General features: G+C 45.5%; 1 protein-coding gene across 4 annotated transcripts; it reads left to right on the top strand.

Moving 5' to 3' along the window:
• Positions 1-2,163: 2,163 nt before the first annotated feature.
• On the top strand, positions 2,164-21,643 carry LOC108504740 (alpha-2-macroglobulin-like protein 1). Of its 4 annotated transcripts, none has more exons than XM_017830096.1 (31): positions 2,164-2,194; positions 2,794-2,878; positions 3,671-3,785; positions 4,105-4,215; positions 4,615-4,724; positions 5,254-5,421; positions 5,669-5,899; positions 6,311-6,374; positions 7,134-7,279; positions 8,250-8,399; positions 8,798-8,914; positions 9,481-9,628; positions 10,063-10,174; positions 11,431-11,656; positions 13,173-13,299; positions 13,594-13,715; positions 14,187-14,241; positions 14,924-15,007; positions 15,430-15,606; positions 15,769-15,850; positions 16,201-16,357; positions 16,547-16,621; positions 17,793-17,955; positions 18,283-18,500; positions 18,683-18,898; positions 19,394-19,518; positions 19,905-19,995; positions 20,454-20,522; positions 20,743-20,845; positions 20,938-20,979; positions 21,366-21,643. In XM_017830096.1, exons 2-30 carry the CDS (start codon positions 2,870-2,872, stop codon positions 20,976-20,978), a joined length of 3,612 nt encoding a protein of 1,203 aa, XP_017685585.1. In that variant the 5' UTR covers positions 2,164-2,194; positions 2,794-2,869; the 3' UTR covers position 20,979; positions 21,366-21,643. The 4 variants fall into 4 exon arrangements, with proteins under 4 accessions (XP_017685585.1, XP_017685584.1, XP_017685583.1 ...); XM_017830095.1 differs by having other exon boundaries at positions 10,027-10,174; positions 21,475-21,643; XM_017830094.1 differs by having other exon boundaries at positions 10,027-10,174; positions 21,402-21,643.
• The last annotated feature ends 6,126 nt before the right edge of the window (positions 21,644-27,769 follow it).

The following is a 27,769-nucleotide window of genomic DNA, read 5'->3' as shown; positions in this document are numbered from 1 at the left end:
CCCAGAAGATTACTCAGTGCCTGTGTGCTCTTCTCTCTCTGTCTGTATAGGTTGCACCTCCAGCTGATGGCACAGAGGAAATTGCCACTGTCAAACTGACCATCACAGGCGAAGGGGTCAATATTGAGGAGAAGAAAAAGGTCCTGATCTGCAAGACCAGGAGTGGTACCATCATCCAAACAGACAAGCCCATCTATCAGCCAGGGCAGACAGGTGAGGTGCAAATGGGAGGAACTGTGGGCCCTAAGCTTTCTGCTGGTTACACCATGTGGAAAGCCTGCAATTACCTGAAATGCATGAATAGTCCTAGCAGAAGGCTTTGAGACAATGTCTCTTGCTGAGTGATGTTTTCAGTGGCTCTAATGTCCAACTTATGATGACTCTGAAGTTGCAGGAGGCAGTAGGATAATGATAACCATGTTCATGATATCTTATATGTGGGAATGTTAGTGTCACATGGTACTACAAATGTGTCTAGAATGGAGACAGGAGATGGGGAAACAGATGGAGCAGGGGTTTGTAGGGAAGAACTGACATCTGATAAATATATTCTCTAATTTCCTTGCCTTCAGTGAAATTTCGCATTGTGACTCTGGATGAGGAATTCGTTGCACTCAATGATTCGGTAAGCCAGTCCTGGGGCACTATGGAAAAGGCTGCCTTGTACCATGCATGGATCCTACTTTCTTTCTACCCTGCTTGTCTGCTAAAGCTCCAGCTCTTCCACATTCATCCCTGGGCCAGGCCTCATGGGTGTCCAGGGGGGAATAGTAACTCAAATAAAAGCTGGTAACTCAGGAAGATGGCAGGGGTGTACATGTCTCTTGCTCATCTTGGTAGAATAGTCATGCAAGCACAAGCGTGTGACATACTGATGCCTGATGTGGTGGTGTCGGGTGGGGAGTGAATAGTTTGTAAGTTGGGTTTTCCTTGTGGGGAAGGGTGCTCTTAATCTGGCCCCTACAAGCTGGAACATGGGAAATGCTGACTACATGTTAGGACAAGCTTTTTCATTGCAAAAATATGGAAACGTGTCCAGAGAAGGCATTTTCATCATTGGAGATGTGCAGAACCCAGCTAGAGAAGGCTATGGGCACAAAGACATGCTTCAGCAGGGTGTTAGACTAGATGACCTCCAGAGTTTCCTTCCGAACTCTGTGATCCTATACCTCCGTAATTCCCGTGAGACTGCAGGTGCACCAGAGCTAGGTCTGTTTGGGTAGTGACTTTCCTGAGTTTTTCTGCCAGGAAGTCATTAGCAAGTGCTGGGTGGTCTCCAGATTGGTTTTTCCTCTCCCTTTCTTCAGACCTTACAGTAAGAAACCCACCTGGTATTTCTCCTTTCTGGTGGCATTTGTTTTACTTTGTATTGTTGTCAGGACTCTAAATTTCCAAATCACTAGTTGTACATCCTTCAGAGAGGGCTCTGCATCTGAAGTGCCTTGTGTGTGATGCTGGCATGTATTTCTCCCTTCTAATATTTTTGTCTTTTTCCCTCCCCAGATTTCTTTGTTTCTCCAGGTGAGTGATGCTGAAATCCAGTGTTAGGGTAATGATGATGGCATTCATTTCACTGGGCTATTCATATTCAGTTTCTGGTAGTTTTACAGACCTCTGAGTGGAATAGTAGACCCTTTTTGTTGTTAGATATTAAATTCTTAAACTAACATACTACTTCAGCTTCTTTTTTATGCACTTATTTGAGGTTATGCTCCCAGTTACTTCAGTGGAAAGCTCAGTTGTTCTAGACTTGCGGGAATATATAGACATAACTTAGATGTTTATGTAAGAAAGTTAGAACTGTGAAAAATCTTTCCTTAAGACTGGAATTTAAATAAATGTAGAAAGTGACTCAGATACTGGGAGCAGAACCTAGACATTACAGTATCTTCAAAATTTCATGATTAGTCTATATCAAACCTCATTCCTTAGCTATAGAACCTGGTAGTCTACAGGACTGAAATCCTAAAGCTCAATTTCTATGGGATGTGGACCAGTGAGGAACAACTGTTTCTATCTTTCTTGTGGGTGTAGGACCCTAAGAACAACCAGATAGAGCAGTGGCTGAATGTGGTCCCTCAAGATGGCATTGCAGATCTGTCTTTCCAGCTGAGTGATGAGCCTCTGCTGGGAACATACGTCATCAACGTAACCAGCGCAAAAGCATATGGCAGCTTCTCTGTTAAGGAGTATGGTATGAGCACGTGGGGGTTTGTCTGAGCTGCAGGGGGGACCTCGTACTCTTGATCTAGGAAGCTGGGTGTTTATTCCTTGATAACCATCCTGGGAGCAGATGGGACAAATAGCAGCATCTGTCACAGAAAAGAGTTGAGCTGAGGCTCAGAGGAGAGACCACTTTGGGACCTTGGGTCAGTGTGTGGGAGGAATGTTGTGCATGACCCCAGACCTTTGACAGAGTTTATTCCTGCAGATCTGAGACAAAGCAAGATAATTTAGGAAAGGCTTTGCCAGAGAGTATGAAGTCCAGTGCCATCTAACTTCACTTTCATTCCCTAATCAACTGTGTTGGGAGACTAGTTTTCTCTCACTGCAAATAGCTGTCAGAAGTGCAGGTTCATGGACATGTTTGGTTTTACTTTGGAAAGGAGCAATCAACTAGAGCCTATACACAAATCTTTTAAAGTCACGACAGAAATATTCCCTTTCTGTTTCTCACCACCTTCCTTCTTCATTTCCTGTCTCTTATTCTACCATAGTCTGTCTTCATGTTAATTCTCTGTGAAGGCTGTCCCTGGCCTGTGTTTCCTACAGTTCTCTGTTTTTTCCTTCCAGTGCTGCCAAAATTTGAAGTGATCTTTGAGGCACCAAATCAGATTTATGCCCTAGATACAACCTTCCCACTCCGGATATGTGGCAGGTGAGGATTCTCATTGGAGGGTTGTCCCTGTGTTAATTCCTGGCCTGATGAGCACTTCAGTTACAGGAGGCCAGAATCTTCCATGGCCACTGTTTGCACCCTGATGCAACACAAAAAGTTCCTATAACTATTATTCTGATACTCTAATGACCCTTTTCTAAAAACATTCCACAGGTCTCTACACACAAAACCTGGGGGAACAACCTACCCTTTGACAAGCAGCCATTTTTTAGGTTTTTTTGCAGATGCATAGTAGATACTTGGTGTTCATCTGCAGAACAAAGCCATAGGAAATGAAGGAAAGCTTTTCCAGATTATGCTCTAGTGGAAACTAGAGAAATTCGAAAATGAATTGCCCCAGATACAGTCCAAGGACAACACTAGAGCTAGCCTCATATAAAGATGCTTTCTTAATGAAAGGCACTTGCTTAATCACACACGTTTCTGCCTGTAAGATGATGCATGCCTTCAGCATATCCTGGGGTTATTGCAGGTGTTGCTGATGTATAGTGCAGAGCTCTGTGCTGAGTCAGCACCTACAACATTCTAGTTTCCCAGAATAGATTAATTTAGCACTAATTATATCACAGAGCCCTTGATCTCCCATCGCTGCAGTGCCCTAGACTGACCCTGCTTTACTGGGTCAGGACTCCTGGGCCTGTTACATGGCTGCCATTCTCGAGCTGTATTGTGAATATCTGTGACTAAGTGGTCTCTGGGGCTATGCAAAGCAAGCCCTGTGTTCTCCCACTGTGTATGACTGTCTCTTCCTTTCCCTGCTTCCCCAAACAGATACACCCATGGGAAAAGCATCCAGGGAATAGTTCATGTGAACCTTTGTCAGAAGATAGCCCCGTTTCTGCCCAGTGCTTCAAAACCCAATCTCTGCCACAAATTCAACAACCAGGTGAGATGCTCAGGAAGAGATGAGCCGTATTCAGAGACTTTTGTGCTAGTAAGGTAAGGCTGCTGAAAGCTTTTGCTGAAGTAATAGTGATGATACCCAATTTCTTTAGCTGCTTGCTCAGTGTTCTACTCTGCTGCTTCTCAGTAACTGTGCCTGATGATTATGAGTGGGCTTGCATCGTGCCTACTCCACATCCTGGACTGCTGTGCCACACACTCCTGAGAGCAGGGGTTTTGCAATGCTGTTTCTGCACCATTTTGATAATTTCTAGACTTCTGCCTTGCTCAAACTTGTTTCCTCTCTCTGTACTTTCAGACAGATGAGGCAGGTTGCTTCTTCACAAATGTGAGTCTGTCCTCCTTCAGTCGAGACTTTCGGTATTATCAGGACAGCATAGTTGCAGAGGCCTCGCTGGTGGAGGATGTCACAGGTAATTCTGGAAATGTTTCTGGTGGCTGGGAAGTTGCACTGATCTTACCAAAAGCGCTTTTGAAGACTTTCAGGCTAGCCAGAGATCTGAGCTTTCTGAGCCCATTAGGGCCTGCTATCAAACCTCACAGATACAGAGCCAGCAATTCCTGATGGGATGACACACTCATTCTGAGTGCCTGCAGTCTCAAGTGGTGAAGCTCTCTAAGGGCTAGAAGTTAAGTGAGAGGAAGACTAGATACCCAGAGTTGTGGGCAGATCACCATCATGATATGAAATGTGTGTGCAGCTCAGCATGTCCATTAGTACTACCAGTGGGTCACTCTGCACGGAAATGGCTGAGGGGTGTTTGGCTTTCTTGCTCCTTCTCTTATGTTTCTGTTTTGCTGCTTTCATTCAGAGATACAAGTCAATGCTTCCCGCAAGTTACTAATCTCCAGGATTGGTGGATTGGCCTTGTTTGATGATGCGAATTCTTACTACCACACTGGAGAGATGTACAGGGGGAAGGTAATTCACAGTTACAGTCCTTTGAAGGAGAGAATGTGAACAATGATTTCATAGTGGCTGTTGTCTGTTGTCTTTTCTGACCTCACCTTCAGCCAGGGGTTTGAGCCAGAGACAAAACTCTTGAATTGTCAAATGTGGGAATAACACCCAAGACTGACATTTGCCAAATAAGCCATGAGTAGCAGCAGCTATGGGCATCCATATGTGGAGTCCAAACCCAAACATTTGGAATCTCAGCAGCCAGGAAGCCTTTTTCTGTGAAGGAATGGAGAGCATCAGAGGTTGGACCAGATGACCCACTGTGGTCCCTTCCAACCTTACCCATTCTGTGATTCTGTGATTCTGTGAATGAACATGGTACCACAAGTGATAATGTGACATGACCGGTAGCAGTGTTGATAATCTTATTAGTGACTGAAAGGGTGATCTTGCTGGCTTTGGAAATGCTCCTCCTGACTTGGAGAAGCAGGAGATTCTGTCTGCTGATTAGACTTTTCTGCACTTCTCTTGTTCACCACAATGTTCTCAGATTAAAGTCATTGACTACCGAGGCAAGGCATTGAAGCACAAAGAAGTCCTCCTTGTACTAAACAGCGGTGAGTGGCGATTTAAGGAGAAGTACGTTACTGGAGACTCTGGGACAGCTTCATTTAGCCTGGACACAACTGCTTGGAACAGCACCTTGGTCTCCCTGGAGGTGAGAAAGACTCTGTCTTGTGGCAGGGGAAGGACAGTAGTTCCTGAAACACCTCAGCTTGTTCTGGATTTTGGCTTCCTCTGAGAGCTTATTCTCCAGGTCCCAGTTGCTTTTCTCTTGAGATCTCCACACAGAGACCTGCGCTTTGGTGTTGCTCAGATCATCTTACCGAGGTGCAGCTATGGTGATTTGCAGCTAACTTACTTAACTAGGGAAATTAACTTGTTCAAGTTTTTTGTCTCACCAGGCAAGTGTCCTGCATCAAGATTTGGATAGAGAGCCTGGGACAGTTGATTTGAGTTACCAGCGAGCCTCTTATTTCATACGTCCATTCTACAGCACCAGCAGGAGTTTCCTCTCTATTGTCCGTGTGCCAGAAACAATGCCCTGTGGCAAAAAGGAGTCTGTCCAGGTGGACTTCAGAATTTATGAGGAGGACCTGGAACATGGGCCCAAGCGTGTCATTTTCTCCTACTTTGTGAGTTTCTGGGGAAGTGCTAGTGGGTGACAGCTGAAAGCACAAGATCAGCAGCTCTTAGAGATTCAAGCCTGATATTTGATAGATTTGGCTATTGAGCTACCCAGGACAGGTAGCTCATCCAGTCATCATGGGGCTGGATCCAGGTTTCGATTATGGGACTGCAGTAATAGCAAGGAAGGCAGAATCTTTCTTTTAGGCTCTGCACAGGTGCAGGGCAGGTGCTGAAATTACCTGTCCTCCTTCGAGTCTCTTCATCCCCTGAACTCTTCTTACTAGCCAAGAGCAAATAAAGGTAATATCTCTTTCCCCACCTCCACCTAATCTCCAATTTCAGGGTTACTTTGAGCTTCACAGTGATCTCAAAGGCAATGTAACTATGTGACTGTCCCCTTCTGTATTCTTCCCTAGGTCACAGGGAAAGGAGGGATAGTCCATGCAGGTCAGAAGACTATTTGGGTTGCGCTTCCAAGAAGTAAGTGCATTCCTCAGTTTCATGTTTAGCAAGCACTCAGTGGTCTGTGGCATCCACTCCTGTTTGGATATGTGGCGTAAGCCTCTTTGTGGTGTGGAGGTGGCTCACTACTTCTCTGTTGTATCAGAGCAACGTGCTTTTCCAGTTTTCTTGTTTCCTTTACCCTCCTGCTTTGAACCAAGAGAAGAACGCTCAGCATTTCCCAGCCCATAGGCTCATCCTCTGTTGTCTTCATTTTCAAAGTCTCCTTTTGCTGCTCCTGCACGTGGCATGAAACTATAGCCTTACCCTCCACAGAAACTGGGTCTACAAATAATCTGAGTAGTTAGGATGCCACAATTTATAATTTTGATGGGTGTTGACCCACTGTTGCTTACTTCTTCAGCTCTTATTTTTTCCTACCTGAATTATAGGTACTTTGGGACAAAGGTCACCTCTTCTTTGGTTATAGGATGGGAGATGTTTGATGATGGAAGACTTTGAAAGATATCTGACACTTTCTTTGTGGAACCAAGCTTGAACTCCAAAGTACCTTTTCATGTCCTTGAGGCGATGAACAGAACCAGGAAGCGTCTTTTGCTAGTCTTGAATGCCAGATTCAGAGATGTGCTGATTGTTTCAGCGGTCTCCAAAAATCTCCTCCATCATGAAATACTTGAAGAAAGGAATTAAACAGGCACATGCAGAATGACAAAAGCTGATCAGAGTCTATTTTCACTACCAAATCTACTTTCTCTTATTCTCTCCTTCTCCATCTAGTGCTGGAAGGCTTCTTCTCCATCCCTCTTACCTTCAGCTTGACCTATGCCCCAGCTCCGAGACTAGTTGTTTATGTTATCTTCCCTAATGGAAAAATCATTGCTGATTCTGCCACCTTCAGTGTCTCCCTGTGTTTCAGAAATGAGGTAGGATTTGTGTCTGAGGCGATGACTAAATATGTTGTAGTGTATGTGACTGTTGCAATGAAAGGAGAGACTGTGTAGCTGTGTGTGGCTGATACCGTGTGGGAAGCTGTCATGTGAACTGCGGTTGGTGGATGGTGAGGTGTACTGTGATGTACGGAGCAAGTGTGTGCTGAGCATTGTGGGGGCTGCCGCAATGTTTGGGAAAGGCAGGGAATTGCTGTCTGTCTCCATAGGCATGTATAGGAACTGCAGCCTAGTAGGGTCATAGCCCAGCACAGCACAGGTCATTAGTGATTCCCAGGAGAGCTCAGGGCTGCTCTGCTGCTGCAGTAGACACTTAGAATTGTTAGTATATGGTGTTGGGACGACATCTGAAAGTGGATGATGGAAGATACTGGCCATCCTGAAAACGCCGAGTGCTTGTGGTTGTTTTGACATCCATGGGAACCTGCTTTCTTGGCTGTCTTGCACTCCAAAGATGAACTTCTGAGGACTGGCATTACCCCTGCTCCACAGCTCCGCAGCTGTTTGTCTGCTATAGACAGTCAGACTCAAGGAAGAACAGGAAGAACTTCATAAAACTGAGAACAATCCCACAAAGAGTTTGGGAATAAGGACAAGGTTTATTTTTGATCTGAGGCTCCAGAAGAAAGGGCTCCAGAAGACAGCTGTGTGACGTGTGTTATCATGGCTGGCTGGTTTGCTGGATGAAGAGAGCACTGTGTTCTGACTCCACGGGAATATCTCCATGCAGACACTGATGGTTCCCCCTGTGCTGTCTGTCCTATTAGAACCTCAGTGTGATGTTTTTTAGATACCTTCTGAGGGTCCCTGGGGGGTTCCTTGGGTTTCTGTCCAAGGCAAGTTCTTGGAAACTGTCTTCATGTAGGTCCCTTTGCTGCTTGGGAAGTGGTAGGGTGGCCAGCATCAGAAATATCATTCAGGTATTGCCTGCATTCTTCCCATCCAGGTGGAGCTCGGTTTCTCAAAGCCAGAGACTCTTCCTGGTTCACAGGTTGGTCTCCACCTGCTGGCAGCTCCTGGATCCATGTGTGCTGTCTGGGCTGTGGATCGAAGCACCCTTTTGATTAAGCCAGGAAGAGAACTCAGCAGCCACTCGGTGAGTGAGCCTGCTCTGACTTCTTCCCAATGACATGAAGAGGGAGGGAGGCCATTGCATCTGTGCAGAGCTTATCTCCAAGAAAATCAAAGCATGGCCCAGAGGGATCAGCAGCACTCTCGGCATGTCATGGCTAGGGATTAGGGGTTAAGAAAGAGGTTGAGCATCACTCAGGGCACCAGTGGTAAGACAGCTTCTATCTTGTGTTCAGTTCAGTGGGCTGTGCTGGCAATGTCAGAAGAGAGCCTGGGAAGAGTGACAGCAGGCCTGGGCTTTCTGGCACATGTTCATGCACAGTAGCCAGAAGCAGTTCAAACAGGCTTCGGATGTATGACAGGAAGAGAATGGCAGGTTTAATTTGTGCTGATTTTATTTTTTGCTTTTTCTTGCTTTCTCAGATCTATGGGTTGTTCCCATCTGTTTATAACTCCAGGTATCCTCACCAAGTGTCTGAAGATGATCATTCATGTGGGTTCCCAAATGCTGATGAGCCTGATGTGTTTACAGCATTCAGGGTAAAAGTGGTTGATTTGGCGGGTTGAGATAATTTATGAACTGAGGGGAGTGTAGCCCCTTGACTTTACCAATATCCTGGGGATGCTGTTATAGACAGCACAGGGAACCAGGTGCAGTTTAGGCCCTTGTAACTCATTTGTTATTTGAATAAGTGACTTGAAATGTTGACTCAGGAAAAAATTTTGTGTGGTTACCACACTTAGGTTATGTGATTCAAGATGCCAAGGGTTATTGATTACTTTAACTGGATTTCACATAGTTTGTTTAAATCTCCACAGCATGAGCAATTGCACCTTGCAGGCTGAGAAGGCATGATATCTAAATGACCATGTGTTTGAAAAGGAATAAATTTGGCTGACTCAGGCCAGATGAATTAGCTCAGAAGACCTTGTTTGCCCATTGCTGAGAATCTGAATTATTCCCTCTTAAAATGAAGCAAGGGAATACTTTGCCAAGCCAGAGTGCAACCAAGTCCCGACTGCGTGAGGGGACAGGAAGGCACAGGGCAGAGGGCGCTGAGGAGAGGACAAACTTCTGGTGATTCAGTTCTTTCTTTTTCCCACAGGAAATGGGGTTGAAAATTATGTCCAACACCAATATCAGGAAACCCAGAGTGTGTCCAACCACATCACTGACAACTAAGCTGCAGAAAACAGGAGTGTTTATTTCTAGGCCCATGCTGATGTTTGCCCAGCCCCGTAAAGCATATAATAGTAAGCATTTGCCAACTGTTTCTTCTTACATAGGATGCTTAGTCTTTCAGGTGAAAGCAGTCCTGGGTTTGAGCCAATCCTGTAATTGCAAATGGAGGAGAAAGAGTGTTCCCTGGCCCTAAACCTATTGTGATAGTGTGAGGCTGCCTGAGGCTCACAGCTTCTGAAATATTAGAGGTCTGTCTGAATACCAGGTCCTATCTCTGAGGTGAGGGAATGGTTCATGTCCCATAGTGCCCATACATGCAAGTAAAGCCCAAAGCACCTCTGTCATTTGAAATGAGGCAAGATATTTTAAAATTTGGGACAGAACCTTCTGTTCTGATGCTGTGCTTTCAGAGAGCTGACTGGATTAGCTACAGCCTGCACTGTGCTGGAACTCTTCTGCTCTTATCCAGGACCTGTGGTGACTAGGTCTTTGTTATTTCCATCAGAATATCTGACATCAACCTATCAGCCCATTATGTTTCCACCTCTTTCTTCAGCTGAAGAGAAAGTACACAAGCCTTTCCCCCAGACCTGGCTATGGGATTTGTATTCTGTGGGGTGAGTAAACTGAGCAGTAGGGGTTTAGTCTGGGTCATTTAGTGTGGCTGGGAGTGGCAGCAGATGCAGCTGAGTTTAGATCATAGGCAGCTGTGCAAGACACCTAAGGACATACGTTGTGGGGCTCATACTTTTCAGGCTGTTACTTACTGGAGCTGATGTCTGTATTAAATGCGTTTTCCTCTACCAGACAATCATACAGAAATGTTGTCCATCGATAGCAAATGGCTGGCATGGGAAGATAGAAAGGCAGGTGAAGTGCAGCAGAACAGCTTGGTTTACTGCCTCACTCTGCTTGTGGTAGCCCTGTGGGCTAGCATTTCCCAAACTGTGCTCACAGGTTGTATCCTGGTATTCAGGGGAAACTGATGTCCATAGAAGTCCTTCACAGGACTGGGAATTGTGTCCTGTGAGAAAGGGTCAGTGTACACACAGAGTCTACTGAGGGAGCTTTTGGAGATTTTTCATCTCAGACTTCAAAATTTTCTTGTCTGCTGTTTGGAGACTGGAGTAGGCTCAGGCCAGAAGCCCCCACATCTGCCCTCTCCAACCTCCACTGTCCTTCCAGATACAACCATCTCTTCACCCCCTAGCAGCAGATATCTCCTATGTGGTTTGTCCACCAACCTGATCTGAGCCAGCAAAATGTCTCTATGTTGTGTGTGTTGCCTTTTATGTTCATGGCAAAAGTGAATGTTTTGACTCTGATTACTGGAGTAAAATAGTATCACTGGCTTTAGGTAGGGCTGGTTTTATGTCTGCCAGGGTAGCAGCCACAGAACAAAAAGCTGTGATGTGGGCACAGGGCAAGCCTCTGCCCTGTCTTCATGTTGGGCTTTAAGCTGTCAGTGTCTCACAGGACAGTGAAAGGCAGGATCTGTGTCTTCTGCTAAGCGCTACTGATGTTTGTCATGTTGCTCTTCTGGTGTCTGGTTCTCCATCTCTAGTCCAAGAAGGATGAAATTGCTGACATCTCTAAACCATTTTTCGATGTGCAAAGGGCAAGCACTGTCTGATGTGATTGATGGCATCTTGCAGCCATGTAAACCTATTGACAGAAATGTTCTGTTGGTGTAAGCCTCTGAGGCAGGGGTCCCAACTTCTGCAAGGCCTTACTTGTAACCCTACAAGGGCTGCAAGTTCAATAGGGCTCAGGGAACGGGATACACTGGAGAGAAGGACACAGACCAGGTCACCGGGTGTGGCATACAACAACATTCAGTTAAATGCTTCTGTTGCGGTCTCTTTCTCCTCAGTCCCAGTGGGAACAAGAATGTTACTGTCACTGTGCCTGACACCATCACTGAATGGAAAGCAGGAATGTTCTGCACAGGACATAATGGCTTTGGATTTGCTTCAGCCTCCAGTCTGCTTGTTTTCAAGCCCTTTCTTGTGGAGCTGCCACTGCCATCTTCTGTGGTCCAGGGTGAGACCTTCAACTTGAAGGCCACAGTCTTCAACAACTTGCAGCAATGCATGAAGGTAGGTGAGCCCTGATGGGCTCTGTGAGAAAAGTGGGAGATGGCTGAAATCCATGGCCTGTGATCATAGAATCATGGAATGATCTGGGGACCTTAAAGATCATCTAGTTCCAACTCCCCTGCCATGGGCAAAAACACCTTCCACTAGACCAGGCTGCTCAAGGCCCCATCCAACCTGGCCTTGAATACTTCCAGGGATGGGGCATCCACAGCTTCTCTGGGAAACCTGTTCCAGTGTCCCACCACCCTCACAGTAAATAATTTCTTTCTAATATCTAGTCGAACCCTACCCTCTTTCAGGTTAAAGCCATTACCCTTACCCTATCACTTCATGCCCTTGTAAAAAGTCCCTCTCCAAGCTCTCTTTTAGCCCTTTGAGGTACTGAAAGGGACTCTAAGATTTCCCTGGAGCTTTCTGTTCTCCAGGCTGAACACCCCCAACTCTCTCAGTGTGTCCCCGTAGCAGAGATGCTCCAGCTCCGTGATTATCTTCATGGCCTCCTCTGGACTCGCTCCAACAGGTCCACATCCTTCTTATGTTGAGGTCCTCAGAGCTGGACACAGAACTCCAGGTGGGGTCTCACCAGAGGAGAGGGGGAGAATCCCCTTCCTTGACCTGTTGGCCATGCCTGTTTTGATGCAGCCCAGGACACAGCTGACTTTCTGGGCTGCCAGCACACATTGATGGGTCATGTCAAGTTTCTTGTCTATGAGCACCCCCACGTCCTTCTCCTCAGAGCTGCTCTGAGAATTAATTCTCCACTCAACCTGTGTTTGTGCTTGGGATCGTCCCGACCCAGGTGGAGGACCTCACACTTGGCGTTGTTGAACTTCATGGGGTTCACAGAGGCCCACCTCTCAGGCCTGTCCCTTCCTAATTTCCCTTTTTAACGAATAAGGTCCCTTCCTTATTTCCCTTTTTAAAAACTGGGGTTATGATTTCCCTTTTCCAGCAGAGGGAACTTCATCGGATTGCCATGGGTTGTCAGATATGATGGATAGTGGTTTAGCCACTTCCTCCACCAGTTCCCTCAGGACCTGTGGATGTATCTCATCAGGTCTGATGGACTTGTGCACCCTCAGTTTCCTGAGATGGTCTTGAGTTTGATTGTCTCCTACAGCGAGTGGTTTTTCATTCTCCTGGTCCCTGCCTTTGCCTTCTGTGACTAGAACAGTATGGCTGGAACACTTGTTGGTTAAGACAGAGGCAAAGAACTTGTTGAGTGCTTCAGTCTTCTCCGTGTCCCTGGTAACCAGGTCTACTGTTTCCTTCTGGAAAGGGTCTACATTTTCCCTAGTCTTCTTTTTATCTTTTTTCTATAAAAGCTTTTCTTGTTGCTCTTGGCATCCCTGTCCAGGTTACCAGGACTTTAGCTTTCCTAGCCTGATCCCTGGCTACTTAAACAATCTCTCTGTATTCCTCTCAGGCTACCTGTCCCTGCTTCTACCCGTTAGGCTTCCTTTTTGTGTTTGTGATGTTTGTTTATTATCATCTACCATCCCTGCTGCCCCTCCAGATCCAAATGACCCTGGAGGAGTTTGCACACTTCCAGCTGAAGCCATGCAAGGGCTGTGTCTACAGCAGCTGCTTGTGTGCCGGTGAAGCCAAGACCTTTCAGTGGAGTGTCACAGCTGACCAACTGGGTGAGAAGAACAGGAAGGTGGGGTGGTGAAATTGGGAAGGGATGAAACCAAGGTGGTTTTTACAATGTTTTGTAAAAGCTGACATAGAGTGAGGAGCTGGTTGCTTTGTTACCCAGAGAGTACTTGTTTGCATTCATCCTAAGGTCCTGATTACTTGCAAGTCTATGCTAGGAGGTACAGAACCATATAGAGCTCTGATCAAATTTTTTGTTGTCAACAGGTGATGTCTATTGTATTAATAGGAAGTGCTTCCTCAGAAGATGTTTTATGTACCTACATGTGTGTTATTTTCAGGGATCATGAACATCACCCTCCACACAGAGGCTGTGGCCACCAAAGAGCTCTGTGGTGAAGAGATACCATTTGTCCCAAAAGAAGGACAGAAAGACACAATTGTCAGACTCATTCAAGTCCGGGTCAGTGAAGCTGTTCTGTTAGCTAAACCTAAAAATGAGCTTTGTGTTTTGGGAGTTACCCCTTGCTATTCAAAATGTGTAATTAGCATCTCAGGCCCTGAGCTGGGCCCATCCATGAGGGCTGATAGGTGTAGGAGGTAGAGGGGTGTCATCTACTTCATACCATGGAAAACTTTAAACACTCTTTTATGTCCTTGCTCCTGAGTTCTCTGCTGAATCTCACAGCATCAGTTTTGCAGACATTCAGAAGTATGAAAATACTTCTGAAAATATGTGCTAATTCTAATATGAAGTTTCTAATATGAAGTGAAAATGTTTGACAGTAATTTGCATTTTTGTGTGGTAATAATGATATTCCCTCTGACTGTCCAGTCTGAACCAGGATTTTGTCCATATCTACTTCTAATCCCCTTGTAATCCTGTTTTTCTCCTGTGTGCTCATTAAAATGCTGCTTTTCTGTGCTCCAACAGCCAGAGGGAGTTTTGGTAGAAAAGGCTCACAGCTCCATCCTGTGTCCCAAAAAAGGTAGAAGGATTGTTTTCTTCTTTCACCCTGCTTATCCCCCTCTTCCTGCCTAAACAGGTCCTGGATATTTTCACTTGTTGAAATATTTTCTCTGTCCGCTTGACAAAGCTACAGAAGCATACTTTATTTGCAGTGCCAGCTAGAGCTTTCCTCTAGGCAAGGATGTGGGGAGGTCCAGTCTTTTGGCATCAACACCCCTGACACTAATGTGGCAGCTTGAGGCCTTTTTCACCTGTGGGAAATAAAACCAGACTACTGAATATGGTGACACTGGAGGACATGGCTTAGGCTGGCTGTTCCTGTCCTGAATTTTATGGTAATAAAAATTTTGAAAGCACGAGGTGCACTGAGATGACAAGCCTGCAACTGAAATCTAAAACAAGATGGAGTAACTTCTGTAGAGAAAAACAGGTGGCTTTGACCACTGAGAGTTTCCAGGAGAAATTCCTCTCAACCTCTCTATAAAGAGGGCTGTTAAGACAGCACAGTCACCATGAGGTGGATGGATGAAGTTGAGAGTGGAATGGGACAGGGATTTTTTGAGGTGTTTTGCAGCCTCTGTGACAGGAAAATTGGAAGTTAACACAGAATAGCCTTGAACACTTTCTGTGTATTTTGAACGCTGTTTTCTTCACAATCTCTTTCTTTTTGTCTTCCCCACACCTTATCCAACTGGTGTTAGGGAATCCAGCACAGGAGTCTGTGTCACTGATGTTGCCTCTAAATGTGGTTGAAGGTTCAGTCAGAGCCACCATCTTAGTCACTGGTAAGGAATTCAGCTATGAATCCCACATCTCTGAGTTTAGCCCTAGGAAGGCCCAAACCCAGACTCCCACACACCTCCTTTCTGAGGTTTCCAAGGCTCCACTGCTTTGTTCTTCCCATGTGTGTGGCTGCATTTCCTAATTATTGACAATCTAAAACACTTAGCATGGGAGAGAGTGTTCTGTTAATGAACTTGCCCTGCCAGGATGGGAATGTGTACAGTCCACATGAAGGGCAGGCACAGTGGAATTGATAAGCTGGCTACCAGTTATCAGTGATAACTGATAACTAGGGGTGCCCCCACATTGCTGTGCTTGGGCTATCTTGTTTGGTGCACTGCTGGGAGCAGGTCACAGGTGGGAGGAGGTGAATCCCAAAGTCTACTGCCCAGGAGGTGATCAGAGTGCTTATGTTTTGTTTCAGGGGACCTCATGGGGACAGCACTGCAGAACCTGGACAACCTGGTGCAGATGCCCCATGGCTGTGGGGAGCAGAACATGGTGTTGTTTGCCCCTATTGTCTATATGCTGCAGTACCTGGAGAAGACCAGGCAGCTGACCCCTGAGATCAGGGAGAGGGCAACAAGATTCCTGCGCAATGGCAAGTACAAGAGACCCACCTTGCTCCTCTGCCTTCCCCCGTGTCCAGTAATCTCAGATGCCTACTCTCCTTCCATCTGAAGCACTCAAACACCCCATTTCATTCACAGTGATTTGATTGCAAATACCATTCTGAGCACTAATGCTCTATCCTGTTTTCTAGGGTATCAGATACAGCTGCAGTATCAGCACCCTGATGGCTCCTACAGTGAATTTGGTACCAAGGATGAGTATGGTAATATTTGGTAAGCCCTGGGCTCTCTCCCTGCTGTCTACCTGATCTCTGACAGCCAGGAGGCTTCCAACAGGGCTTGCTATCTTATTGGATCCAAAGTGTTCTAGAAGCTTTGTGGGCTAGGGCACCCCAGGGGTAGGCAGTTGTTCTTGGGATGAACTGACTTGGACCAGCATATTAAAAATAGCATAATGGGTAAAGAGAGACCTACCAGTTTCAAACTCCTGCTTTTTTTCTTTTTTCTCAACTTCTGCTTAGATTCTTTCTTTCCACTCATTCTTCTTGCTTTTTCATGCACTCCATTTCTTTCTGATTCTCTCTTCCCTCTCTCAAGCCTTTTTTTCTGTTCTCCCCGATCAGGCTGACTGCATTTGTGATTAAATGCTTTGTCCAAGCCAAGCCATACATTTTCCTGGACAAGAGGACCATAGAAGCTGCTCTGACCTGGCTGGAGTTCCACCAGCTTCCCAGTGGTTGCTTCAGAAATGTGGGCCAGCTTGTTCACGCATTCATGAAGGTAGGTGCCAGAGCACCCTGAAGGACAACACAAAGCAGTTCTTGCCAAGTGTACTGGTAATTAAGTTCATTTTCCTGTGTTGTTCTGCTTTCTTGTGAGAGAGCAAACCAGGGATAGGTGGGACCTGTTCTGAAAAGCTTCAGGTCTTTGTGTATTAACAGCCTTTTTGATGTTTATGCTTTTTTTTAGGGAGGTGTAGATGGGGAAGTCCCCTTGGCTGCCTACATCACTGCTGCATACTTGGAGGCAGGAGCAACACCAGAGGTAAATACTGGGATTCTTTGCCATGCTCTTGCCTTAAGATCTGAATCCTAAAGAGCTTAGTGGTATCACTGGGGCAGGCAACAGAGCATCTTGGAGAGATTTGTGGACAAAGTAATAGGATGGGCAAGGAAGATCTTACCAATTCTTGGGAAAAAGCCTCAACTATCCCTTGAGGAGGACATTGCTGGCAGGGAGAAGGTGAGATTAAACTACTGGGGGCCATTGGACTTCATGGCTAGATACTATGGCCATTTCCCAGGCTTTACTGCTCATTCCTGCTCCCCTCACCCCCCCTTCCTCCCATCCTCTTGTTAGCCCTACACAGCTGAGAGCTAATGGTGAGTTGTTTTGAGGAGAGGTGGGTAGAGCTGCTCCCAGTCAAGTGAACAGACATAATGTAACTCCTAATACATTTTAGCTTCACAGAAAAGTCTGGGAAAGGAGTGCTGTAGGGCAGTTGGAACTGCATGCCTAAGTAATAACAATAAGAGGGAACTCTTATGATTGCTAAAGATTGTAGCTAATTACTAAACTGTGGTACTGGCAAGTAAAGAAACATTATTAACTTGATGGAGAAATGCAGTTGCTGTAGACATTGAGAAGGTAAGTTCTCTGGAAATCAGAAAAGGAAGTGAAAAAGCAATGCTTTTCAGTGGAACTGAAAATAATGGGCTTAGGAAAAAAAAAGGAAGACAGGTGGAAATTAACCTTCTTTCTGGGAACAGGTGTCCTTCAGGTCACCTGTTTTTCACCATAAGGAAAATTGTTCACTGTGAAGGTAAATTAAGCACAGTCATTTTGGTCATCAGGCTGTGTAAGCATTTGCAGGTGTGTGGTTTCGCTTTTATTGTGTTTGGACTTGGAAAGTAAGATGTGATGGTGTTATTCCAGCAGTAAGGATCTTCATTTCATGGAGAGAGCACCACTGAAGCCCAAGACCAGCTCAGGAGGGTGGTCTGTCCACCACCTTGCGCCGAGGGCTGGAGACACTGCTTCCTGGTGCTGCACTGATACAGAGTGCAGGCTTAAGCACAGAGTCACCTGGGTGAATGTATGGGGTACTTTCTGTGCTGGCATATGCTAATAATGTATCCTTCTGTTTGTGTCTCAGTGTTTGCCTGCCTCACAGGTGTTTGTCTGTGACCCACACCTGTGTAACTCTTTTCTGTAGAGCACAGTGGTGCGCAAGGCTCTGGGCTGTATCCTTCCTTCCCTCCCCAAAGCTGCCAGCACTCACACCCAGGCCCTGCTGGCCTACACCTTTGCCCTGGCTAAGGACTCTCAACGCACCCAAGACCTACTTGACATGCTTGATCAAAAGGCAATCAGAGCAGGTATGGGAACCTCAGGGCCAGATGAACATCAGAGAAGGGACAGGTGACCTTTCTGAGCCCTTGGCTCAGAAGCTGGGTGTCTGGGAAGTAATGCATATGCAGATTATTGGCTTATTGGTTTTTGTGTATCATCTTGGTGTGGAATATGGAGTGTTTGGTATTGCAAAATACATAGGTTTTACACAGTTGACCCGGTGATGTGATGATCCAGCTAAGAGGAATTTACTCAATGGTCTTTGCAGACACAAGTCACTGTGTCTAAGAGCCTAGGCCAAAGGATTTCTTTCCTGACATCCCTCAAGGTCATCTACTACCTTCCTTTCCCAGATGGGCAGATCCACTGGAGTCAGACGTCATCCAAGTACAGACACAGCACCAGCTCTTGGTCACACCCAGTGTCTGTGGATGTGGAGCTGACAGCTTACATCCTCCTAGCCCTGCTCTCCAAGCCAAATATCACCGGGTCTGATCTCACCACGGCCTCTGGCATCGTGGCCTGGCTCACCAGGCAGCAGAATGCCTATGGAGGGTTTGCCTCAACACAGGTAACTTGTGGCCAGGGAGGGGGATGTTGTTTGGGAAAGAACCTCTGCAAAATATACACAAAATATATGCAAGAGCAAATGCTTTGAGGAGGGGAGCCTTTGTATATGGAGGTTCTCAGGATGCCGAGTTCAAGCATCATTGGGTCTCAGAGCTGCAAATCTAATTGTTTTTTCCTTTTCAGGACACAGTAGTCGCCTTGCAGGCCTTGGCTAAGTATGCAGCGCTGACATACAGCACACAAGGGGTTGCAGAAGTGAGGGTGAGGTCCCATGGAGGCTTTGGGAAGAAGTTCCAAGTCTCCTATCAGAACCGGCTCTTGGTGCAGGAGGCAGCACTGACAGAGGTCCCGGGCGAGTTCTTGGTGCAGGCCCATGGCAGCTGTTGTGTCTTTACTCGGGTAGGTTCCCACAGTTCCTGCTGTGACCACCCTCTTCTCATCATCTTATCAAAATCAGAACTCTCGATTGCACCTCTATGGAAGGAAATGTGCATTAACTGTGCTTTAATCCCAGCCTGTTGCCAATGCAATGAACCTGTATGTTGGAGGAGACAGAGACAGAACCTGTCCAAATGTGAGGACAAAGATGCTTCTATGGCTCTCAAGAGTACTGGAGGATGAAAATGTTGTATAGTGGTCCCACTACCGTGTGTTTTACATGCACAGTCTCAGTTGAAAGGTTGAGAAGGATCCCATGGAAGGATCATAGAAGGTTTCCAATCTGAATGACCTTTATTTTGGGTACTGGGTTGAGTGTTTTTACTGCATATGGTTTATCCACTCACTATCCAGGGCCCAATCTTGAGGATTAGAGTAGCCAGTGAAAAATAAAAGGTGCGACAGATGATATTGAACTATCTGTGTCTTAGTCTGTCTTTTTGTCTCTCCCTGCAGATGGTGCTGAGGTACAACACGCCCTCCCCACAAGACTCAACATCCTTTGCCTTGCAAGTGAAAACCGAGCCACTCAATTGCACCGAGGACAATGCACGCTCTGTTACTGTCTCTGTCAGTGTCAGGTGACTCTAAAGATATTACCCCACTTGGGAAGGAAAGCCTGGCATGGCTGGAGAGCTGAGGGGTGCTTCTTGGCTGCAGTGGAGGCACCAGGCAGTTTCAGCAGAAGGGCCAGAAGGAAGATGGAGAATAAAGACACAAGTGCCTCTGGGGATGGGGAAATGTTACTGAGGGCCTTGGTTCTTTCTGGAGAGAGGAGTACAAGAAGTGACTTCAGACTGGGGATGCTCAGAGCAGTGCAACTATCATCTACCCCTGTGAGAGGAGGCAGTGATTGCCTTGACCCCAGTCCTGGCTGAGCTACCTGGCTCAGGGCACTGCACACAGGGTATTGTGGTAGAGGGCAGGGTAAGCTGAGAGAGACTCTATTTTTAATCTTTGCCACCAGGTACAATGGGAAGAAATCCACTTCCAACATGGTGATTTTGGAGGTGTCACTGCCGACTGGATTTGTCCTGGCTCCGGGATCTGGGATGTCTGTAAGAAGCATGGAATTGGGATGGTGATGTGGTGTCAGTGGGACCATCCATGCCCAAGGAGAGGGGAAGGTTGCATGGGAAGGTTGCATGGGAAGGTTGCTTGGGAACTTGTTGCCTGTCCCTCTCTTGAGCAATCTCACCATCACTTCCCCTCTGCCACACAACAAACTTTAATACTGTTGTCTCTTATCTTTGAGTCTTGAGGATGGTGATACTTCTGGCCCAATTTGCTCAGCATATCCTTAATAGCTGAGTAACCTAGGTTCCTACCCTTAGGGTTTGCAGGAGCTGAGTAGCCCTGCAGGGAGATCAGCCTAAAGGGATAAGAGTACAAATAAATTTGGAAGTCAGTAAATTGAGAATCTGCCTACTCAAACTCGGATAAATCTTATTGGGATGTCTCATGCTTGCCTTTCCAAAGACAAAACTAAATTGCTTCCTCTGCTCTCCTGTCCTAGCTGCAGCATTGGCACTCTGTGAGAAGAACTGAGAAAACACAAGGAGGTGTTGCCGTCTACTTGGACAAGGTATGTGTGTGCTACTAGGGAAGCTGCTGGAGTGGAGGGCACTGCCAGAGTTGTTGGGAAAATCTAAGACTGTGACTAGCAAAGCAGGATGCTTAAGATTCATCTTGTGTCCCAGCCTTTGACTCTACAGAGTTGTTACTATCAGCTAGTGGGATCAAATTTAGGTGAGGAATAAAAAAAGCAGCTCATAAATTAACTGCCATTTGCTTTTGTTCCCCAGTTGACCCATGTCTTTGACACATACATTCTGCATCTGGAGCAGGAGATTGAGGTGACCAACCTGAAGCCAGGCCATGTCAGGGTCTATGACTACTACAGCCCAGGTCAGTGTGAAGCCATGGGGTCCCAGGGCTGCCTGGGTGTTTGCACTTGGCTCTGTGCAAGGATAACTCAGACCTCTCCTGTTCTGTTGCAGAGGAGCAGGCCCTGGCTGACTATAATATCTTCTGCATCTGAGGTAGGTGCAAGTCCCTTCCTCAGCCCCTGATACAGACCTAGCAGCCTTGTGATGTTTCCTCTGCACCTCAGCTACCTCTCTCTGTCCCATTGGAGCCCCGTGTATCTCTGATTCATCTCTGATGATGTTCCCTTCATCTAGGACTATAAGTGAAACTCCCTAAGCAGAATTCATGGTACTAGTTCAGCCTACTCTGTTTGGGTATGAGGAGTCCCTTTTTTGGGGGAGGGGCTGAGGTAAAAAACAAGGATACTAGATCAAACCAGAGAAACCCTTTCCTTTACAGTCCTTAGTGAGAGTGTCCTAGCTGTTAATCCCAAAGTTAATAATTTGGGTCACATTATTTGCTCTCTGGGTTACCCTCTCTTCTGCTCTCATTTCTCCAGGGACTTGGTCTGCTTCCTTACTGTCCACTGTTTCAGCCCACAGGGATCCAACTAGTGCAAGATACCTGAGGGCAATAGGGCTGCTGCATTATTGCTTCTGGTATCACAGGACACGCATCACCTGGAAAGTGACATCTCAGTGGGCTTGGGATATTGGTGCTGGGACACATCTCAAGTTGGATTTCAGGACTAACTCCAGCCCAACCTATGCTGCTCATCCTGACAGCCATTACCTGGTGAATTCTTTGGGGTGTCTGATTAATTCTGATTGTTTTAATCCAGGGATTTTCTTGCTTGTAAAAAGAATGAAAGTAAAATATAAATCACAAATCTGGGTGCTGTGGTGTGTGTTTGGATTCTGTGTCGCAGTTTACCTGAGAGAAGTGAGCAGAAGCAAACTCAGTATCTGAACTGCGTAACTGGCAATCATTTCTTCCAGCACTGGATTCCCCTCCAGCATCATTATGCAGCCACCAGTATAGGGTGAGGACTCCTAGCATGGAGACTGATCCCACTGAGCATCATTTACTGCACTCAAAGGTAGCTGAGCAATAAGGTCTTGGCTGATTCTGCACTTTACATGGATGTAAATCTACCCTGCTGTGTATCTCATGGACTAGCTCTGTCCTTTTAGCATACAAAGAAGAAGGGGAGAATTTTAGTTTCTGCACCTCCTGTGAGGTGCACAGGACAATTCAAACACAAGTTGTCAGGCAGGGGTGGCACCCCAGTTGCCTAAAATTGTCTCCTAAAAGAAACCTCTAAGACTCAATTTATAAGTTTTAGCAGGCAGGCACTCTTTATTACGGCGCACTGGAATGATTTCATGAGACTGGTTGCCCTGGGAATCAGTTTGCCAAAGTGCTCACAGAAGCGTCTTCGCTACAGCTTATATGTCAGCATTACATGATTCTTCATTTTTTGTTCCCTGCATTCCTGTTACATATTCATGACATTTCCCAACACTTATTAGCATATATGCATATCCTTATAAGGTCTCTGAGGAGAGAGGGACTTCAGTGGTCTTCTCTGTCTGGAACCCCCAGAGTTGTAAGTGACTGCCTTTATGAACTTTAAGACAACACACCTGGTTATAGAGTAACTTGGTGTTGCTTGGCTGGCTGCCTCAGTTCCCTTCTTCATTGTTTCTTTACTTTGCTTGATTAGTTCCTTTAAATCACTTGGCTCAGCTATATATAGTTTCTTTGGTACATACTGCTGCAAAAACGACTAGTTCTTGTTACATCTGAAAACTCAGCTACCATTCCCCCCTTTTTCTTGAGCCTTGGCCATTAGGCCAATGTCTCATTACTTAAAGCATACTTTGAACAATAAGTGGCTACAACAGCTACAGCATAGAATCATAATACAAGCTAATATACAAATGCAGATGATAATATTAAGGGTCTAGTCTGTTCGGCTTTCCAATCAAGTGGGTCTTTCTTAACTCAAGAATAATGTATCCAAGGTCCCTTTTTTGCAAATTAAACTGCTATAAATGTGATCAACAAAACCAGGAAAGATCCTTTCCACTTCACTTGTAGGGGCTTGGAGTCTCACGACTTTACATAGACCCAGTTGCCAGGCAGGAATGGTATCCAATCCCACCAGTGGGGATGTCACCACGAATCTCTGGTGTTTAGTAGATCCTAAAGCATACATTAGTTCATAAGGGCTTAAATGGTCTCTTCTTCTAGGCTGAACTCAAATTCTCAGCAATGTGATAGGTGGGGCCTGCACCCACGTCATTGAGGTTTTCTGACAAATTTTATTTATCTTGTGTGTCACTGCTGTAATAAAGTGTGATCCTCTACCTGATGACATTCCTTGAAGAATTCTGAACCTGGTAATAATGTATTTTAAGAGAACTTTCACTACTTCTCTTGAAAGGCCTTCTTTCTGAGGAAACTCAGAAAAGTCTATTTGCAATAGTTTCCAGGAAAGTTTCTAGCTTTGGTGACTCATACAGTTCTTTTAAGTATTTTTCTATAATTGTAGGTGGGACTATTATGTTCCCTAAAGGGATAACAGCCCATCCTGTAGCTTGAAAATTATTCAATTAACCGGAAGTCCCAATTTTTTTTTTTTTTTTTGTCATACTTTCTTATTGTAATTTTAAGTAACACTACCTCCTTTTCTGGGACTAAAGCCAGAATGCCTTTTTCTGCTGCCTCTTTTGCAGATTTGTCAGTGAAATGGTTTCCAGTTACAGGGAAAGTTTTCAATGCCAAACATTTGCTCTTTTTCCTTGCCTTAAGTCCAGAGCTCTTGTAAGAGAAGTTAGTTCTGCTTTCTGAGCAGAGACAATAGATGGGAAGGCCCGTGATTCGATTACCTTGTCTGTGGTGGTCACTGCACACCTTGTCATTTGTTTTCTCTCCCGAACAAAGCTGCTTCCATCAGTATACAATTCTCAGTCAGGATTTTCCAGAGGAACATCCTTTAGTTCCGAGGGCTGGAGTAGGCTGTGGCTCTTCGCTGATCCTCTAAAAATTGTGCAAGCACTTCTAGGGCAACATTCTGCCTCTCATAGTCAAACAGTTCAAATGGTTTTGAGAGACCTGGCAGACCCAGAGCCAGGGATCTCCTCAGGGAATGCTTTAGCTGCTTAAAGGCTGCTCTTGCGTAGTCTGTCCAAGTGAGGAAATTCTTATAGGCTGCTTCTAAAAGTTCATATAATGGTCTTACCAAAAGTCCATAATTAGTAATCCAGAGTCAAAACTATCCTACCACTCCCAGGAAGGCAGCTCATGAACTGTTTGTGGCTCAGGAAGGCAACAGGTGGCTTCTTTTCTTCCTTCCCAGTTTCCAGATTTTCTCATTCAAAACCAAAGATTTCTTGGGCTTTCCTTTTTCAAAGGAATGCAGAAAAAGGCATCTTTTAAATCTAATCCTGTAAACTATTGTAGGTTATTATTTCAGGTAGTTCTCTCAGGTCTTGCATTAATCAATAATCTTTCCCATTTGCTTTCTTTATAGGTACTTGGATTCACATTCTACTAGCAAACTATGCTTAGCAAATTTGTCTATTATTGGAACTAATCCAACTTGGCTTTCTAATTTTAAAGGATGCTGTTTATACCTCACCAATATAAATCCTGGCTTAGGGGTAATTCTTTTCAATTTCCCTGGAATTTCACTGGCCCACACAATAGGAACAACTGTGTCTTCAACTTCAGTTGGGATGTTGCTGCTAACAGGAGTTACTTCCTGCACAAGAGGAGCTGCTCCTTCTACATATTCAGTTTCAGGAATTAGGGTTTCAATGTCCCCATTTTTAAATTTAATTTCTACCTCAAGTTTTCCAATAAATCTCTTCCTAGCAAAGGTTTGGGGGAGTTTGACAAACAGAGAAACTGATCAACTATCCATTGTTTTCCCAATGTAACCCATCACACCAGTAAACTTTACCTCACGATTTAAGTGCTGATGATCATGGATCTTCTAACTTGACAGTGATATGTCTCTGTGGACAGGTAGATCTCCACAGCCCCCCACCAGTGCTGTCTGTAACAATCTGAATGGCTAAGTGCAAAGGCAGGCTTAGGAGTGGAAGGTCTGGAAGATGGTTGAGATTTGAGGGTTAGGATTTGGCTACAGCCCTAAAGGCTCTCCAGACTCTGCAGTAGTGCTGGGATTTGTGGTAGTTTAAAGGGAGGGATTTGGAAAGCATGTTTATATTCTAACTATGAAGTTCCAGAGTAACCCTGAAGACTTGGCAAGTCTTGTCTGTGAGGCAAAGATGTGAGCATTGCAAGTTCTTTTGGTTAAGAGCAAACTCACTGAGGAGATCTGCCAGCAAGGCAGGCTGCTGACAGCCTGCTCTGTGCTTCATGTGCAGTTTAACAGGACCAGAATGAATGCATAAACTCAGCCCAGCACTTGGATTTTACCAGTGCCTTGTGCAGTGCCAGAAGTGCCCTCTGTTGATGTTGGCTTCATTCTGGGTCTCGCTTTCTCTCTCCTTCTGCACCTTTGTTTAAACAGGTGCTTTTTTCTTCTTTTTATTCAATTTCCTCAGCAGTCCATGAGCAATGCAGATTCCAACTCTGCAGAAGAGGATTTTTGCGAGACTACTGCTTTCTCTGAAACTTTTTAAAAACACTTTGAAAATATTGCAGCTTTCTTTGCAAATGTCTTATCTCTCCCTTGCCTCCCTTTCACCTATCTGGTGATATCGAAAAGCAGAACTGGAGCTAGTTAGGCCTGCATCTGGTACTGGTGCTTAGAGAGAACCATGGGCTACAGCTTGGGATCTTGCAGAGAGGGAGAGACTCCACTTATTGCTGCCAGTGCCACCATGTTCTTATAATCTGTTTTGCAGAACTCAGCAAAGCACAGGTCTAGTAAAAGTCCCCAGAACAGAGGTTTATTGGCAAAACAACTGCTGTGGTGGTTACACACACACACACACACATGAATTCAGCCTACTTCTTACTGACCCCATGAGGGGTAGCTCATTCATGAGCCCATTATTGCAGAGGGAGTTGACACACAACCCTGCTGTGTACACATGCTCTGTGTAAAAGTTGCACGTGGTGACATTATTCAATATACATTGTAATTTCTATGCCCACTTTCTTAACATCTCTTCTGTGCCCTTCAAAATGTTTTTTTCTGAGATTTAAACTGTAGTACCGGTGATGTCTGGCTACTAGACAGCATTTGGAGGGAGGTGGTTGTCTTCCAAGAGAATTTAAAGACAGTGGAAAAAACCACTTTTATACAAAACATATTGATTTCTTTCTGGCCTAAACTTCCCCTTCTCTGCTTAGAGCAGGAGATGTCAAACATCACACTCATTTTTTCATCCTTCACAAAATTGAGGGATTGTGGTGACTCAACCTAGAGTTTGGTGATGTGCATGCTTCCATCTAGCTTTTGATCAGCTCCACTGCTTGAGCACTGAGGACTGCTGGCCTCCAGGGACAAAGATCCACCCTCAGCTACCTGTGTGCCTCTTCCCTGTCTCTGGGGCAAGTGATGAATGGTTCTGTGGACTGGGGAGGAACTCAGTACAAGACAGCAGCCAGGCACTGTGGACCCTGTCACAAATTCCAGTGGGTGCAGAGCCCTGCTAAGAGATGCTCCCTTCCTGAGTGCCTCCTGGCCACCAGCATCTGGTCATCATGCCAGTAATGGGAGATGGAGACGGGGCTGAGTCAGATGAATCACACACACTGAGCCTGTGACTTTGTTTTTGCTGCTCCAGCATTTATTTCATTCTGCTTAATTGTCTGGGAGTTAGACTGGATTGAGTGCTCAGGATGTAGGTTTCAAATCAGTGCTAAGTTTAGAACTTGTGAGGTGTTTACATGTCTGCTCTCACAAAACAGCTGCTGGAGTCAGTAGAAGCCAAGACTCTCAATACCTTTGCCATTGTGAGCTCCTGTGCTGTTATGAGGGATCTCTTTGTCCCCTGGAGCTGCTGTGAATCTACTGTGAACAAACAAATGTCAGCTGGGATTGTTCGACAGGCACTACCTGTACTTTTTGAGACCTATGAAAAGAGATGAATGGCATCTTAGTGACAGAAAACGATTCACATTCTTGCTCCAGTTCCTGTTTGCATGTTTATCCAGATGCACTGACACATTTTTCTCAGCCACTGGCACCAGCCTCTTGGAGCTGAGCAAAGCCCAGGGGAGGAGGGAAGGAGAGGGAGAATTTGTATCTGCCTACAAAGTGTGTGTGTGTGTGTGGGGGAGGGATGTGTAAAAAAAGAGGCCAAACCCTAGTTTCCTTGCTATGCATTAATCTGTCCTAAAGCAAAGGAAAATATTACTAGGCCCTGCATATGTAAGAATTCAGTTTGGTACTGAATTAGTGGTGCATTTTGATAAAAAATGGCCTTAATACTAAAATAGAAGAACTTCCTTATTTTGAGAATAAATAGTTCCAAGAACCAGATTTTCTTTTGATTTATGGTAAGATAGGGAAAAGTTCGGTATAATCACTAGACTAACAGGTGTAAAATAAGCACGTGGAAAGAAGCTCCCAAACTAGATAACATGTGTTCCCATCACCTAGGACTAGAGCCACAACCTTTTGGTAGGTAGAGAAAAATCCCATAGGACTTAAGCCATGCAGCTTTTTACCTGCCTGACCAATGTTCAACATTCATTTCCACTCGTGTGTGTGTGTAAGTTGGCCCTGAACTGGACCACAGAGGACTGTGTGATACAGCTGGGGTGAACTACAGCTGTCAGATTTTCTCTGCAAACTGAAATACAGGCAGGGCAGAGACAAGGTGAGGATTCCAGCTTTGCCTGCTCCCTCTGGTTTCCTCATGGAGGAAAGGAGCAGAGCACTATGCATGTATACTGGTTTTGTATAAACCTGGTCTCCACTTCAACATTGAGACCTACCTTGGGCATTACAGACTCAGAAAGCTTGGGGACAGC

The sequence above is a fragment of the Lepidothrix coronata genome, unplaced genomic scaffold, assembly GCF_001604755.1.
Source record: "Lepidothrix coronata isolate B3197 unplaced genomic scaffold, Lepidothrix_coronata-1.0 Scaffold174, whole genome shotgun sequence".
In the NCBI taxonomy this organism is placed as follows: Eukaryota; Metazoa; Chordata; class Aves; order Passeriformes; family Pipridae; genus Lepidothrix; species Lepidothrix coronata.
This window is presented reverse-complemented; position numbering and strand designations above follow the sequence as displayed.

Bases quoted from the DNA above. Each gene is read 5' to 3' on its own strand.
- LOC108504740 (XM_017830095.1), top strand. The intron at 4,216-4,614 runs GTAATTCTGGAA...GCTTTCATTCAG, and splicing joins GCTGGTGGAGGATGTCACAG to AGATACAAGTCAATGCTTCC. The intron at 15,607-15,768 runs GCAAGTACAAGA...CCTGTTTTCTAG, and splicing joins AACAAGATTCCTGCGCAATG to GGTATCAGATACAGCTGCAG.